Raw genomic sequence first — 16,300 nt, forward strand, 5'->3', positions numbered from 1 at the left:
TTTAACTGAAAGGGAAACAAAGCACATTTTTGGACACGTCTGAGTAGATTAATACATACTATTTGTACACATGCAAACTAAAGAGTAATTTATCAGGTAGATGTGTTTAGTTGGGGTTGGAGTGGATAAAATGCCCACCTGCATCTACATTTGTGGTGTGTTGTTGATAAAGTGCTGTTGATATAAGGGTGTTGCTTAGTAGCAGCATAAAAGCTAATAATGTCACCTGGTAATGAGTTTAGCCAGAAGACAACAATACATTGCCTCAAATACAAATAGCACAAGCTAAAGGGAATTTAAAAAAAAGATGAAGTGGTTCTATACTTTATATTCTGTCTATTACAAAAGATAGGAACCAAAATAAGACATTTGCCATGTTGAGTGGATTTATTTCATTTATGCTCAGTAAAAAGAAAACAAAAAATCTGATTTAGTTTATATTGTTTGTGGGAAGATTCCTTTTAAAAATTCCCCATTTTCTAGCAGCTCATCTTTTACTCTGGTTAGACCTCATTTAGAATACTGTGTTCAGTTTTGGGCACCACAAATGAAGAAGGATGTAGACAAACTGGAGTGCACCCAGAGGAAGGTAACAAAAATGATGAGAGGTTTGGAGACTAAGTCGTATGAGGAAAGGCTGAGGGAGCTTGGTCTGTTTAGCCTGGAGAGATGACTAAGAGTTGATATGATAGCCATAAAATGTCACATAGAGCAGTGGTCCGCAACCTTTTTCAGGCTACGGACCAGTGGGGGGGAGGGCGATCCGGGTGCCACGCATGCGTGGTAGCATGCACGGCAGGTCCACACATGTGTGTCTATGCCATGCACGGCTGCAAACATGCATGCGCAAAACTGATGTGCATGTACACAAACGCGCATGTGGGGACCTGCCGTGCATGCCCGTTTGCGCTGGTGGCTGTGCTTCCCTCCCCCCCCCCCCGCAGAAAGAACCTTGCTGGACCGCAAGCTAATCAGCTGCTTTGGCGGCCGATTTGCTTGCGGCCTGGGAAGTTTCTCACTGCTGGGGGGCAGGGAGAAGGAGCTGCAGCCTGGTGGTTGGGGACCACTGACAGAGGATGGAACAGAGTTGATTTCTGTTGCCCCAGAAGATAGGACCAGAACCAATGGGATGAAATTAATTAAAAATAAATTTCAGCTAAACATCCTCAAAAGTCCTACTTCCCCTTCTTGGCTTTGAATTAATCCTTTTGATTTTGGCCTCATACATTTCCAAATGGTTGTCAGCCAGTCATGGAACTCCACTAGATGGGACAGGGTAAATAGTCTCAGCTTAAGAAAGGTGAAGAAAGTCTTGTGGCTCTGAATAAAAGTATTAGCTTAGTCAGGCTTTTATTTGGCTTTTAGTTACTGTTTGGTGTTGGCTTAGTAAGCAAATTTATTTCAGTGAGTCTAGTAAGCATCTTGTTAAGGGGTGTACAGGTTCTGTAGAGAGGAGATGTGTGTGATAAAACTGCAGACTACAATTTGTTAAGGTAACCTGGTCAGTTGTTTTTGTGGCTTTCATAGACCCATTATGCACGGCTGCCGAAACGGCGATTTCGGGTCACATGGACCCATTATGCACGGGGGTTTTAGTGCACATTTGGGGTGGAATGGCGGCGACTAAAATCACCGATAACGCACGGTGCCGGCTGCAACTGGCCGCAGCTTCGGTGCATGCCGCAGAAAAAGCTGCGTTCGCGAAACGCGGAAGAAAGTGCAGCTTCCGGGTGACCGGGGCGCAACCAGAAGTGGCGCCAGGATCGCCGCGTGCATAATCGGTTACTCTGGGTTTTGCCGCCGTCGTGCCCCGCCCCATGCATAACCGGTGTGCATCGCGTCTTCCCCCTCCGCGTTTTCCGTGTGACCCAAAATCGCCGTTTCGGCAGCCGTGCATAATGGGCTCGGGAAAACGCAGAGGGGGAAGACACGAAGCATACCGGTTATGCACGGAACGGGGCGCGATGGCGGCAAAACCCAGAGTAACCGATTATGCATGCAGCAATCCCGACGCCGCTTCTGGTTGCACCCCGGTCACCCGGAAGCTGCGCTTTCTTCCGCGTTTCGCTAACGCGGCTTTTTCGGCGGCATGCACCGAAGCTGCGGACGGTTGCAGCCGGCTCCATGCGTTATCGGTGATTTTAGTCGCCGCCATTCCATCCCGAATGTGCATTATTCCCCCCGTGCATAATGGGTCATAGTACCACAAATTACTTTAAAAGTTTCTTGAAGTCTGCGATGGTAGACCCATCATGAACTTTGCTTCACGAACCATAAACAGCGCAAAATTAATGACAAAGTTTGCTTTGTGGTTTGGTACATGCCCATCCCAAGACTAGACATTCTTCAGTCCAGTGGGCAGTTGCCTTAGAGTCTTTGCCCTCTCTCCTTCCCCATAGCGATCATACATGAATGCAAATTTTTTGTGTGGTACATTTCATATGGTACATTGATCAGGTACATCTTCAATTGCAGTGCTTTTACAGGGCAATGAATAAAACATGCTCACAAGAGAATTCCAATTGAATAGCAATATTTATAAGAAGTATTAATCATATCTAAAAAGTCTGGTTTTCTGTTCTACACTACAGTAAGCATAATATATCTTTTTAAAAAACCTTGTCAGTGAAAAAATATGTACTAGTGTCCTTTTGGAAGTGCACAACTATGAATATTAAGCAAAATTCCTTCATAAAGTTATACTCTTGTCATATTTCAGGACTGCCTGCTTCACAGAAATATGACTGGAGACTTGAAAGCATTTGTAGATAAATACAATTTTGATGTCCTTGTCATTTTGGCTAGCTACTTGTCAGGAGGACAGGAAAAAAGACAAATAGCAGTTTATTCAGAAAACATGGAGCTTGGAAATCAGGTAAGTATTTTAAAGAAAGAATAAAAGGTATTCTTTTATATGTCATATTATACAATATTCATGACATTTTTGACATTAGGTAATGTTATGAAACATTGAATAGCAGATATTCTTAAAAGTTCTGTATCTGTTGAAAGACTACAGAACAAACAGTATTTATATCTGTCTAGAAGCAACAATGCAAACATCATGCAGTGGTCAAACATAAATGAGAGAGGCTGTTATGGGGAAACCTTTTCTATAAAGTTTGTTCTAAACCATCAACACTTGGGTAATTGTGAAATGTGTTATTATGACAGTATCCAATTAAATATTCATTGATTATATGTAGTTTACAGCAATTAAGGAGGTATCTTTTTCTTTCTCAACAGATTTGCTGTGAGTTAGAAGAATGTCAGAATCCTTGTCTGGAGTTGGATCCCCTTGAATATGGATGTGACCAACTCCTCATTTATCAACAAGAAAATTCTTTGGCAAATTGTGATGAAATTTTTCTATTAATGAAAGATGTTATCAGCAGGAGACATCCAGAAATGGCTTCTAACAGTAGAACATCATCCACTGAAGCTGTTGCTGGGAGTGCCCCACTTTCCCAAGGGTCTTCTGGTATTATGGAGCTGTATGGTTCTGATATCGAACCACAACCAAATGCTGTGAACTTTATAGAAAACCCACAAGACCATAACGCTCAAGCCCATGCTGATGTTAACATTGATCTTGTGAGTCCAGACAGTGGACTGGCTACTATCAGAAGTAGCAGATCTTCCAAAGAGAGCTCAGTTTTTCTTAGTGATGATAGCCCAGTAGCAGAAGGTGCTGTATCTCATCATAGTTTCCTTTCTGGTTTTGATTCCTATAGTCCGATTCCTGAAGGACCAATAGCTGAAGAAGAAAATGCTCAGTCTAGAACTAGTAGTGATAATTTTGATCTTTTCAATTTTGATTTAGCACCAATAGCAACAGTTCAGGTTGGGTCTTCTTCTCATTCTATGGACTGTTCCCCTGCCGATGATTTCTTCCATGACAGTGGCTCATCAGGAGAACAGCCACTGTCTGATTCTAAAATAACTGATGAGATAAATGTATCAGAACATGACAATCAACAGTATTCAAGTGATTCATTAATGGCAACAAATGAAGATGACTATAGCCATAAAAAAGAAAATCCTAGAGATTATTCTGAAAAAAATTCAAGTGTAGTTGACTTGGAAAGTGATTGTTCCTCTTGTCCAGAAGTATTGAAAAATGCTGAGGGAACCCCACCAACTCCAATGAACAGCCTTGTGGATAGCTCACCTTTAGCTAGTGGGCCACCTGTATTTTATCCTCAGGACATAATTAATAAAATTATTGAAATTGATCCAGTGAACAATTTTCAGTCTCATGTTAGATGTAATAGCTGGTGGGATGGCTTTGACATAGATTCCAAAAATGCTGATGCATGGAGTTCAACAGAACCAGAATCTGTTTTTCAGAGTCCTGATTCATGGAAAGATTACAAAGCAAGTGCATTACTGAGACAGCAGGTTGACAGAAGAGCTTCAGATTCCATATGTATGCAAAAACAACCAAAGCATATAGAATATGCAAGAGCAGGTATTTGGGAGAACCGATTTAGTCCAGCCCATAATGAACATGCTTTAGACTATCAACAGAAAGACATCCAACAACAAAAGGAAGACTTTGCTAACATGTGGAAGCCCAGTATACCTGTTCCTGTAATATCAGATCCATGGTGTAATGATGGATCAGATACTGGGTATATCAAGTCAGATTCTCCTAATGCTTGGGCAAAGGTTGACCATGGTGGCTCTGGGCATGCGGAAGGAATCTGGAATGTTGCTCCAGTAGATTTTGATCAGATTTCACTAAGAAATCTGGATCCATGGACTAAAGGTGGTAAAACATCACCAGAACTCTCAGTAGACCACCAGTTTGAAAATTTAAACCATCAAGTAGATCTAGAATCTGGAAGCAAAGAACAAGATAGTACAACAGAAAAACACAGAACATATGAAAATATGAAATCTGATGTCAGTAATATGCAGAAGAATATTAAATTATTTATGGAACATCAAACCAACACTCTACACGAGCAAGAACAACTTGACAGTACAGACTGCTGCAGTGTATATGATAAAAATGTCAGAAAAGAAATACTTGGAAACCTTATGCCATGGGAAGATCCCTTCTTGTCATATAGAGATTCTGACTTTATAACTTCAGATATACGTGAAGGTGTGGTTGTTTCTCCCCCAGACACAAATTATTCATCTGATTCCTATGTATCTCCAACAGGGGTTGGGGATGAAAGAGAAGGTGAAGGCCAGCATTCTGAAAGAAAATCAATGCTTGATCACATCATTAATTCAAGCTCAGATGAACCTGAAACAAATGATGTAGCAGATGAAAAATTGTTAGCACAGCCATCTCCTAACAGCCCTTCCCTTTTAAACAGTGAAAACATAGTCCCATGGAAATCATCACTTAATGAAATGGAGGCGTCACAATCTGAAAACATGCTGGTTACATACACTAAGACAGGTTTACCTGATCCAGAGCAAAATGATGACACACATTTTCTAGCTAACTACAGTGTTTATGGAAGTAGCCCTTCTAGTTCTGAAGACTGTGGGATGCTGCTGATTTCTAAACAAGAAAATAATGACTTAGCTGTAAGTAATAGCATACTCACAGCAGAATCTGAAATAGGCAGCAGAGTCATCCTTGTGGATAAACAACCAGTTCAAAATATTCCTGACATGGCTGGGAGATCAGGTTTGGGAACCAGTGTTTTGGAGGACACAATTGTGCCTAGTGATCATGTAAAGGAAGACAAATATCCAGATAAACAGTTGAGCCAAGAGGGTGAACATTTTCAGCAGAATGAACAGTCTGTTGGGAAACACAGTAATATTTCATTTGCTTCAGCAGAAGAAATCAAGGAATGTAAGCTAAGAGATGAGGGAAGTGGACAAGACAAAATTAACAATATTAAGAATGACAACAAACAAAATGACAACACACCATTGTCGCTCCTTCTCCCGATGTTACATGTTAATAATTCAGAGAAAATTAGGACCACTTCTGATTATCCCAGCTCACCAGACAGTTTAAAAGAAGTAGGAACAGAACCATCAGAAACAAACATGCCATTTCCCAATCAGGTTCATCCTGTCATCACAGAAGCAAAGAAAGGATCTTTAGATGACAATTCAGAATGTTTTCCTGACTTTCCCAATGAAGATACCAAACATTTGGTACAATTTTATATAGAAGATGACTCAAAATATGATTATAATGAAGAATATACATTAGATTCTAAACATTTTGATGAAGGTCTATCTGCCCAGAGTGTAATGATCCCTGAGATGGAAAGCCTTTCTTCAAGTTCTCAGGGAGGAGAAAACAGCCAAGAAAAACATGTTTCAATAATGGAAATAGTTGACAATCAAGAAGTATGGAATGAATTAGTGAAGGGTAGCTATAAGGAATCAGGTTCTTTGCCACATGAAACATTAATATTAATAAAAGAAAATCAGGAACTTTTATTTGAAAAATCAGACCCTACTATGAACATTTGTAACTTAGACTTAGAAACTCCTGGCAACATCTCAAAAGTGAGCAGTGGTCATGAAACATCTTTGGATGGCAAAAATCTAGACACTGAAATCTCAGAGAATCAGTATGCAGAATGTCCTGAATCCCTAGATAGTTCAAGTATGAATGAAACAAATAATACATTATCATGTGACATGGATTCTTTTGATAGAAGTGAAAGTTCTGAATGTTTGGAGTTTGAGAATAAGTTTTCAAATGGGAAAATAATTGATATTGTACCTCACCATGAATTGTCCCAAATTCTAGATGCATGGAATGTATCAGTGAATGAACAGATGCAGTCTGTTGAAACAAGTCCTGAAATAAGTGAAGACCTTGAAACATCCAATATCATGAACAGTTTTCAGTCAGATATTCAAACAAAAAACACCTACAAAGAAGACATCCCCTGCAGTGATTCCATTCATGAGTATACACACTCAAGTGCAACAAGTCCTGACATAAGTGATTCTTCTATAAATATGCATATTTGGGGCAATGTACCAACAGATAATACTCAAAAAGAAAATGAAGACATTTGGGATCTCCCAAATGACACCAAGTTAGAAGCATCTGGAAAAGAAAACCTTGAGAATAAAAGCCAAGAAGATTCTGAAAAAAGCACTGATCACAGAGTTCCTAAAAACTTAGATCTTTGGAATGCACATGTGGATGATGATACAGAATCATCTCTGTCTAGTCCTGGAATAGATGAGTATTCAGATTACTCAAATGTCTATCCAACAGGGATACAGTCAGATTTATGCCTGGACAAATTGGAGGATACAGTTAATGACATTAGAGACCAGGATAGTTTGCAGTCTACTGAAACAAATCTTGATGTTGATTTTAAAAGTTCTGGTGGTCCACCTCATTTGGAGAAAAACATCCACATGACCATTTTAAATACAAGTTCTGAAGATGTTGATGCATGTAATACTTCGAGGGAGGAGGATATTGATGAAATTTCTGAATATTCAGCACACTGGGAAACAATTCAAGATAAAATGCCTCTAAGTACTTCCTTTGAACAACCACATGACACATGTTCTTGGAATTCATGTACAGTTCATGATCATAATGCACAAAATATTGCAGTAAATCATGAAGAAGATTATACTTCAAAGAATTCAGATGCATGGGATGTACTGCTGCAATGTCATTCAGAAAAAGTAGTAGGAAAAGATCAAAACTGCATATCTCTTGGATTTCCAGATGATACTTCAGAATGGTGGAACTCACAAAACCATAATGAAAGACTGATGGAAGGTCAGCAATTCAATTCTGTTGATTTTCAGATAAGTGATGCAGTTATCAATGTCAGTGATACATATGAGCAAAGAAATGAAAAACAGAAGGAACTTAATTTCACTGATATAGCCAATGAAGAAAATGAGTTTACTCAGTATAACAGTGAGCATGAATCCACATATGAAGAATGCTCATTGGTTACCCAAGAAAATGAATTAGATTGTGATGCTGTAACTTTTGAAGAATATGGTCCACTGTCACAAATGTGTAAGGATGAGGGAGATGTAAAAGAAGAGTCCTTTGTTAAAGCTGATATTGATCAAGATACTGTTAAGCAATCTATTCCAGAAGACAATGAGTCAAGTCTGTTAAAACCATGTACTCATGTAGATCCAGCACTACGTTTGTTAAGAGATAGTATTAATGAAACATCAGATTGCCCAGTTGAAATTACTATAAAACCCATTGACCCAAATCTTTTGTATACCAGTGAAAAACCTCAATCTGAACCTTTAAATACAGCAAGGAATTTCAGCCCAATATGTGACAAAGACAGTGTTCCTCAACAGAATGAATTTGTTCCAGATATATTACAAAATAATCCCCTAGGAGATTTGCAGGCCTTCACTGTTGATCCTGATTTGTGGACTGATGTTGAGCAAGCTTTCATTTTGAGAACAAATAGAGAAAATCCAGATATATTAAACCATTGTGATCAAGATAGCAGTTCACAAGCCTCAAGCAGTCCTGATGTTTGCCAGGAATATGAAAGCAAGCAGCCATATGCACAACCTTCTGTTCTAGCAGAGCCTGAAGAAGCCACTCAGATGTCTTTCATACCATCTGAGATATGTGAAGACACATTCAAACGACAATTGATAGTTGGTAGAGAAGAATCTCATACTGAAGTAAATAGTTCATGTTTCTTAACTAATGATGAGTCCAGAGTTGATGAGTCCTACCAATTAATGTCTTTTAGAACTGAAGAACCACCTGAAATTGGAAAGAATATCATCAATGACTCTTATATAACAAACAAGCCCAGTATTGAACAAATGTCTCTGACACATTCCTGTACTGATATTTTGGAAACAATATCCCCCAACATAGAAAACAATGAAGTTGAAAATAAAAGCCTTAAAGAGAAGCAAGTCTCCGTTTCCAAAGATGCAGTTAAGTGCCCAGGTCATGTTATCGCTCCACATTTGACCACTGATAGTTCTGTTTGTAGTAACTTTTCTGACAGCAATCAAATTTCAGCATTTGAGCACACAACAGAAATGGCTGAAGAAGGAACAGAGACAGATAAAATGTCCATAAAGATATCTTCAGTGCAAGCCTCTCAAGAAGAGGAGAGGGAAGATTGTCTAAATGGTACAAGAAGTCAGTATGCTTCTAATTTTGTACAAGAATGTGAAAACTTGCAAGAGAATAATAGCCCATGCTTTACAGAGTCACTCAATAAACTATCATCACTAGAATGTCCTTCTCCACTTGATGTATCATTTGCCACAGAATTCGCTTTTCAGCAGGGTAACATGAACTTTGCAAAATCTAATAGTAAAGACATTCAATACAAGGTTGCAGAGTATTCTCAAGGAGATCAAGGTTGGGGATCACTGTTATTAGAATCTGGAGTGTCACCAGAATCTTCATACACTTCCAAAGAATTTGTATACAAAACCAAATCAAATAATATTGATTCACAAACTGGTACAGATAAAGTACACTCTTTGGAATTTAACACTAGTGACATCAAAGAGCAGGTTGCATTATTTACTCAAGAAGATCAAGGCTGGGGATCACTTTTGTTAGAATCTGATGAACCTTCAGAACCTTCAGAAATTTTGAAGGAATTTGAACATGGAACACATACAGGTATTACTATTTCAAAAACTGGTGGAGTTGAAATTAACCTTTCAGAATCTAAACCCAGTAAATCCAATGACAAGGTCAGGGAATGCTCTCAAGACCAAGACTGGGGATCTTTATTGCTGGAATCTGAAATGACTCCTAAATCAACTGATTCTTTGAAGGGATTTGAGTATGAAACAGAATCAATTAATTCTGATTCACCAGCAGATGGAGTCAGAGGAATGGCCAATGGTAAGCAATTAGTACAGTCACTAATAAAACAAGCTTGTTAGATAAATAAAAACTGAGATAGAGGAAATCTAGTATGATGTTGAACTACAAGACAGTGAAATACATTTTGTCTGTGTCAGGATTTCAGAATTCAGAATTAACATGTTCCACTGCAATCATTTTCTGAAGAATGGAACATTGATTATTATTGTTTTTCTCGTTGCCGAAGACAAAGATTTTGTGGGGTTTTATGCATTGCACAATGCAAAAAAAATCTGTGTCTGCATTTGACTTTGCACATCACCTACATTGCGTTATGATTAAGTAGAATATAGAATACTTGAATAAATTAACCTGACCTAACCCAAAATAGATCAGAAACTGTTTAATTACATAGGAAATGCCTTTATTTTAAGATAGTCATAAATCAGAAGTCAGCTGTTACAACTCTTTTTTTAAATTTCAGAAGCTGTCTTGGATGCACATAGTTGTGAGGATGAAGGATACCAGCCTGCTGAGAGTCCAGAGGTGACAAGAAGGGAAGAAAAGGAACATATAAGGTTAATAGAGGCTGAAGATCAATCTTCACTAGAGATGGATTATGTGCTCATTACTGGTGAAGAAAATGTATCTTTGGGGAAAGATATCTTGGAAACCCGAGACAGTAATTCTGCTTCACAGGAAGCTGCAGCAGTAGCAGAACAAATAAATTCTCTTGAAACCTTTTCAGCAGACTCCTCGGATACATTTCAGTCAATCTCCATAATAAATGAAAGTGAAGGGAAATCTGCTCTGGAGACTGAATGGGATTCTTTTTATTTAGCAGAGAAAAGTCTTGCTGTTGTGCCTCAAAACCAAGGAGATGAAAAGAAATTGCCCCAGAGCCCTGTGCAAGATCAAGAATGGACTATGGTGGGCCAAAATGGAGTGGATGATATATCACCTGAAGAAAGCTGCAGCAGAACAAACACAATAGAGTCACTGTCTAGACATTCTAGTAGAGAATTAGAAAATGTTTTAAGCCAGGAATTGATCTATGGGACACAAACTGAAACTCTGGTAAAGGGAAATCCTCACAAATCACTGGACCAAGAGGATGAAAAGTCACACAATAGGGCAACAGATGCTCTTTTATTGCATGTTGTGGCTAATGATGATAAACTGGATGTCCATTCACAACAGCTTCTTGGCAGTGGTCTAGTACCAGAACAACGAATGGAAGAGGGGACCCAGTTTGTTGGCAGTGACACAGAACGTGGTCACATAACAGGGTAAGGTCAGGCCTATGTGTTTTACTTCTGATTTTATTCTGTGTGGATGTAGGCCAAGTGCTCATAAAACATTTTGTAGCTAAATATTATTTTAATTACACAGCTAGAGTTTATATTTTTTTCTCTCTCCAAGTTACTCACTTTGACATTTATAAATTTCTACTTTAATGGGATGAACCCAAATCCCCCTTGATACTTATTGCTTCACAAAGGGCAACTACATCTAATGTAGGGATTCCAGCCTCCAGGTGAGATCTGGGGATCCCCCAGGATTAGAGCTCATCTCCAGAGATCAGTTCCTATGGAGAAAATGGAAGCTTTGCAGGGTGGACTCCTTGGTGTAGTTCCCCACTAGGCTCCCTCTTCTCCTCAGGCTTCATACCCAAATCTCCAGGAGTTTCAACCTGGATCTGGCAACCCTATCCCCTGTCCCCTGCTAGTGGCCAAAATGGTCCAGCAACCTTGGTATATTGATTAATTCAATATTATATACATTCATTATTATATACCCCACTGATGACTGCATCTAATAGGGCCATGGAGAGTGTTCCGCCCTGCAGCCTACAGAGGAAATAACAGAACCTCGAATTCATCCCAGATTGTTATCTTACTAGCCCAACAGCCTACCAGTCCCAGAAATTCTATGGACAGCCCTGGTTCAAACAATAAACAAAATTGCAGATATCATTCACAGAAGAAAACTGACACAGTAACTCATATCTGCTAACTCTTGCAATTTTCCAGTGATAGCACTAATTTTGTGGTTCCTGTTCTAGGTGCATCATTCCTTTGGGAAAGTCCCACTTTTCTCTTCCATTAAAGCTTCACCTTTTTAAACATGCTTAAGGCCTACTCAGAACGTCTTCTCAGTCTGTTTGATGAGTGTCCTTCTATATTCTCTACCTTCATCCAATCAAACAACTCTGGCTGTTGAACTATAATGGACTTGAAAGAAAGGGGAGTTCTGTGTTACACCAAGGACCATTGTTGGCACCAAACAAAAACAACTCTCCTTTTAAATAAATAACTCAGAGCAACCAGCCTTCAGTTTAAAAGAACCACTTAAAGCTTGCTGACAAATGGCTATCCAGCATTTAACATTCAGAGTAGGAGCTGGGAGGCCAGAAACTCCTAATTTAAGTATCACCTTTTCTATGAATGCAATAGGTGGCTATGTCTCAAACTCAGAGTGTCACAGTGTTCCTATAGGAATTTTCCAAATCTCTATGGTTTTTATCTTAGGCAAGTGGGAAATCTCTAGTTCATAATCACAATGTCACATTTAGGTACATAACCAAAAAGGGAAATTACAGCATTGTGTACCATGAGTGACATCATGCTTGCTTAGGGTTGCCAGCTCTGGGCTAGGAAAAAAATACCTGGAGATATTGGGGTTATTGCATGGGGATGGGAAAGTTTGTATATAGTGCCATAGAATCCACCTTGCAAAGTGGCTATTTTCTCTAGGTGAACTGATTTCTGTCATCTGGAGATCAGTTGTAATCCCAAGAGTCCTCCAGTCCTTCCAAAAGCTCTCAAAGCAGCCCTGCTTTTCAGATTCCATCAGTGTATATTTATAGTTTGTCTTTGTCTCCAATGTTATTATTTGCATTTGCCCATGTTGCACAATTCTCAGCAGCAAACTAGAAACAGGGGGGGAAAGTTGGATAATGAGACTCAGGTTTTAGAAGTATAAATATTTAAGCAAGTATGCAAGTTATATACAAATCACACATGTAAAATACAATGTGTGACATATTTCTTGAGAGATGGGCAATATTTATTATGGACTGAAACAAAAAGTTTAAGTATATTGTAAACCCTTATCTTTTCTGCACTGGTGGCACCATGCCAGGCTGCCGCTGAGTGCTAGCGATGGGGCACTTTGCCCACTGCTTTGCCCCTGTCTTTCCTGGATTTCTGCCTCTGGATGAAACAGCCAAGATGTAAAGGTTCCGCCACACGTTGAGGTGGCAAAGTGTATTTCTTTTCATTTTTAAGAAGGTGGGATTGTGTTACAATGCAATCCCACCTTCTTAAAAATGAAAAAAAAATGCCCAAATCAGCTCTGTGGAGTATCATGGAGCTAACTGGGGCATTTTTTGTCCTTTCCGGGATGCCATAGTTTGGGGTGAAGCTGTTCCTTAGCAGCCCAACTCTTCACTTCCACATGGGCTTGCCCTGACCTAGACCCCATTGGTGCTGGAGGGGAGGGCCTGAAATGGTCCAGTCCTGGGCTGGTGCTGACATCATTTGGAGCAGGGATTAGCTCTGCAGCCAGACAAGCGCCAGCACAGGCCTAATTCCCCATGTGGAAAGCCCTGTGTGGCTTTAACTGCTTATATTCCTTTGCTTTAATTTTTAAAAAGACTTAGTGTGATTGGTATACTAGTATATACTAGTATATATTCTATTCTGCTCATAGTGTAGGAAAGGAATTTGTAGGAATTTACTCTTGACTTTCTTAAGACTTTTGACTGCTTTCTCCAATTGTTTTTCCCCACAGGATTTCTCAGAGTCCCCTTTTTTCATGGTTTCTTGCTGTGTTACTCAATTCTGCATCACAGCACAATTTTAACACCATTTTAAATAAGAGCACATTATGCCAAACATGCTAAACATCTATGCTATTTACATAAATACTACAAAAATTACACTCTGACCTGGAAACTGCATTAGAACTTTGCTGATGTTTTCTTTCTCTCAGTATAAATTTCTGACCCCCATCTCCGGAAAAAAAGGGGAGATGTTCTCCTCCCTCCACTGTCAGTTTGCTTGCCATAAATTTCGGACATGTTAAGAACTGGACACAATTGCTCAGGGGCCAGGATATTTGTAGATAACTGTAAATGCTTTTCAGAGCTGCTGTATCTTCTGCTCCTTGCAGTAGGGTATCTGAAGGCAGGTGATCATCCTTATTTAGAAGTGCCACTGGTCATGTGATCAGAAAAATGGTGGAGATCTATGTTCCTAGTAAGCTGCTACAGAAGGGAGATGCTGGAGTGAAGTAATAAAGCATGTTTATTATTTCCTCCCTTGAAAATAGCTGTCTATAAAAGGTAAGAGCTTTTGTTTTTATACGGAGAGACCGACAGAGAAAGAGCTTTCCCAGTTAACAGCTCTATTGTTGTAGGCAGAGGGTGGTGGGTATTAAAAGGGGGGGGGGGTGAGAAGAATATTGTCAGTAGGATGTGAGGCATCCACTGCCTCATTATGGAAAATAAGGCAGCTGTGTGTTAATTCTGTCACATCTTCTTAAAAAGAGAATTTGTCTTGTCAGGAAGCTGATGCAGCTATTGTAATTAGGGAACAAAACTTTACTGTGTGTTTAATTGCATAAACACTCTTTATTATTGTCATCTGCTCCTTAGCATAGCTTTTAGAGTCTGGTGTACATGTGGGGGTGGGGGGGGGCACTGCTTCTCTCTAACTGGAATAAAAGCTTGTTGAACTACGGAAGCACTATAGCCCTTTGAGATCACATCAGCCTTAAAGCTCAATAACAGACAATTACAATGTTTCTGATGTTTTGCTATCAAGTGAAGCATATGGCATTTATTTCCTGTAGCATGTTCCTGTATTGTTACAGTGAAAAAGCTCTTGGAACTGTTTAAGAGTGAACTATGGCTTTCATGCTGACAAAGAAAATTCATACAAATCTTGAGAAATTACAAATCTTGGGAAAGTACTTATAAAAGAATATATATGAAAATAGTGGCTGATTTAGCTGCAAAATGAGCTTGAAACATTCCCATGAGAGAGTATTTAAAAACATACTTTGTTTAATTAAAGAAATCATGCCTTTCCCACAGACGTGCATATAACACTCCTAAATGAATATTTAAAGCATGCTGGGAATCAATGTGAGGAGAGGTATATGAGCTGTTGTTTTGTGTATTGTATGAGTAATTGGACATGAAATCCAAGAAGCAGTTATAAGGAACAGTGGGTGATGAAGATGAAGAGGTAGGAACAGCAGAAAGAGACAGAGCTCCATGAAGCACAGAAAATTATTTTGAGATTAAATATTTTCCTAATACAAGTATCTCAGTCTTGAACCACTAATCTATAAAAGAGAAACGTTGTACCTTCTAGCAGGAGAACAGCATAAAAATAATAGGCAGAAAATAATTTTGGTCAGTATGTATGTTCATCTACAATCTATTGTTATTATTATTATTATTATTTTTAGATTTAATTCCCGCCTCTCCCGACAGGCTTCTAGTTCAAATGTTTGTAGATTTAAAAATTGTAAAAAAGAAGGAAAAATTACTCAAGAGATTTCCAATAGGACACTTGACATGGCACATCTGGGAAAGAGTTTTAGAAGGATGGCATAGAAATTTAATAAATGATAATAATAAAATAAGAGCTATGGCACATCTTATTATTATGTCATGAGTGCAAGTACAGTGACCCCAACAAAAACATGCAATAGTTGGGCTTTCTTGAGCAAAACCTGTAATTTCATGTTAACTTCATTTAGCAATTTATTAGTAGAAAGTTGATAAATGGGGGCTGATTTTCTAATAATCATTCTGGAATTGTTAATCACATGCTGGATCAAACTGATGTCCATGCAATACCCACTTTTGAAAAATGGTGTCTGAAAAACCAAAACCAAAAGCCCATTGTGGAAAATAGTGTCTGAAAAAGCCAAAGCCCTTTGTGTTCTTGAGCCAGTTTTGTGTAGTGCTTAGGAGTGGTATCTTCTAATCTGGCAAGCTGGGCTTGATTCCCCATTCCTCCACATGCAGCCAGCTGGGTGACCTTGGGCTAGTCACAGATCTCTTAAACTGTTCTCACAGAGCAGTTATATCAGAGCTCTCTCAGCCTCACCTGCCTCACAGGTACCATTTCTGCATGAGGAATTTGCCTCTGGACAGCCTCTAGTTGTTGGCAGGTTTTAGTGCTGCTTTCACATGACATCATCAGCAACCTGAGGCTGTCCAGGGACTGGCATGAGTTTTGTCCAGATTTGCCTCGCAAAAACTGGAGCAACCAGGGGCAAGCCCACATGGAGGGAGAAATGTGTATTATTATTATTATTTTAAATGGTGTGGTCCACATCACTGTGGGACCACAAAGCTGCATTCCTCAAGTTAAAAATAAAATGTTTTGTTCATTGTCCTCATCTGTTTTGGGGTCGAGCAGCCAAGACACATATCTGCTTGCGTTTTCCGGTGTTTGGGTTCTAACAGGAGAAGGGGGCGTGTGT

General features: G+C 39.2%; 1 protein-coding gene across 17 annotated transcripts in view; it reads left to right on the forward strand.

The window, feature by feature from the left end:
- PRUNE2 (prune homolog 2 with BCH domain) overlaps positions 1–16,300 on the forward strand; it is a 157,024-nt gene that overhangs the window by 81,548 nt on the left and 59,176 nt on the right. For 16 of the 17 annotated variants that reach the window (XR_013232542.1, XM_077344742.1, XM_077344743.1 and 13 more), the window contains 3 exons: positions 2,720–2,875; positions 3,247–9,832; positions 10,278–11,082. Coding sequence is in view for 16 of the 17 variants with exons in the window: in XM_077344742.1 (XP_077200857.1) it covers positions 2,720–2,875; positions 3,247–9,832; positions 10,278–11,082 (7,547 nt within the window). In the remaining variant the exon portion in view is untranslated. The remainder of the gene's footprint in view (positions 1–2,719; positions 2,876–3,246; positions 9,833–10,277; positions 11,083–16,300) is intronic. The other variant, XM_077344755.1, reaches the window with a different exon arrangement.

The sequence above is a fragment of the Paroedura picta genome, chromosome 7 (assembly GCF_049243985.1).
Source record: "Paroedura picta isolate Pp20150507F chromosome 7, Ppicta_v3.0, whole genome shotgun sequence".
NCBI classification, from domain to species: Eukaryota; Metazoa; Chordata; class Lepidosauria; order Squamata; family Gekkonidae; genus Paroedura; species Paroedura picta.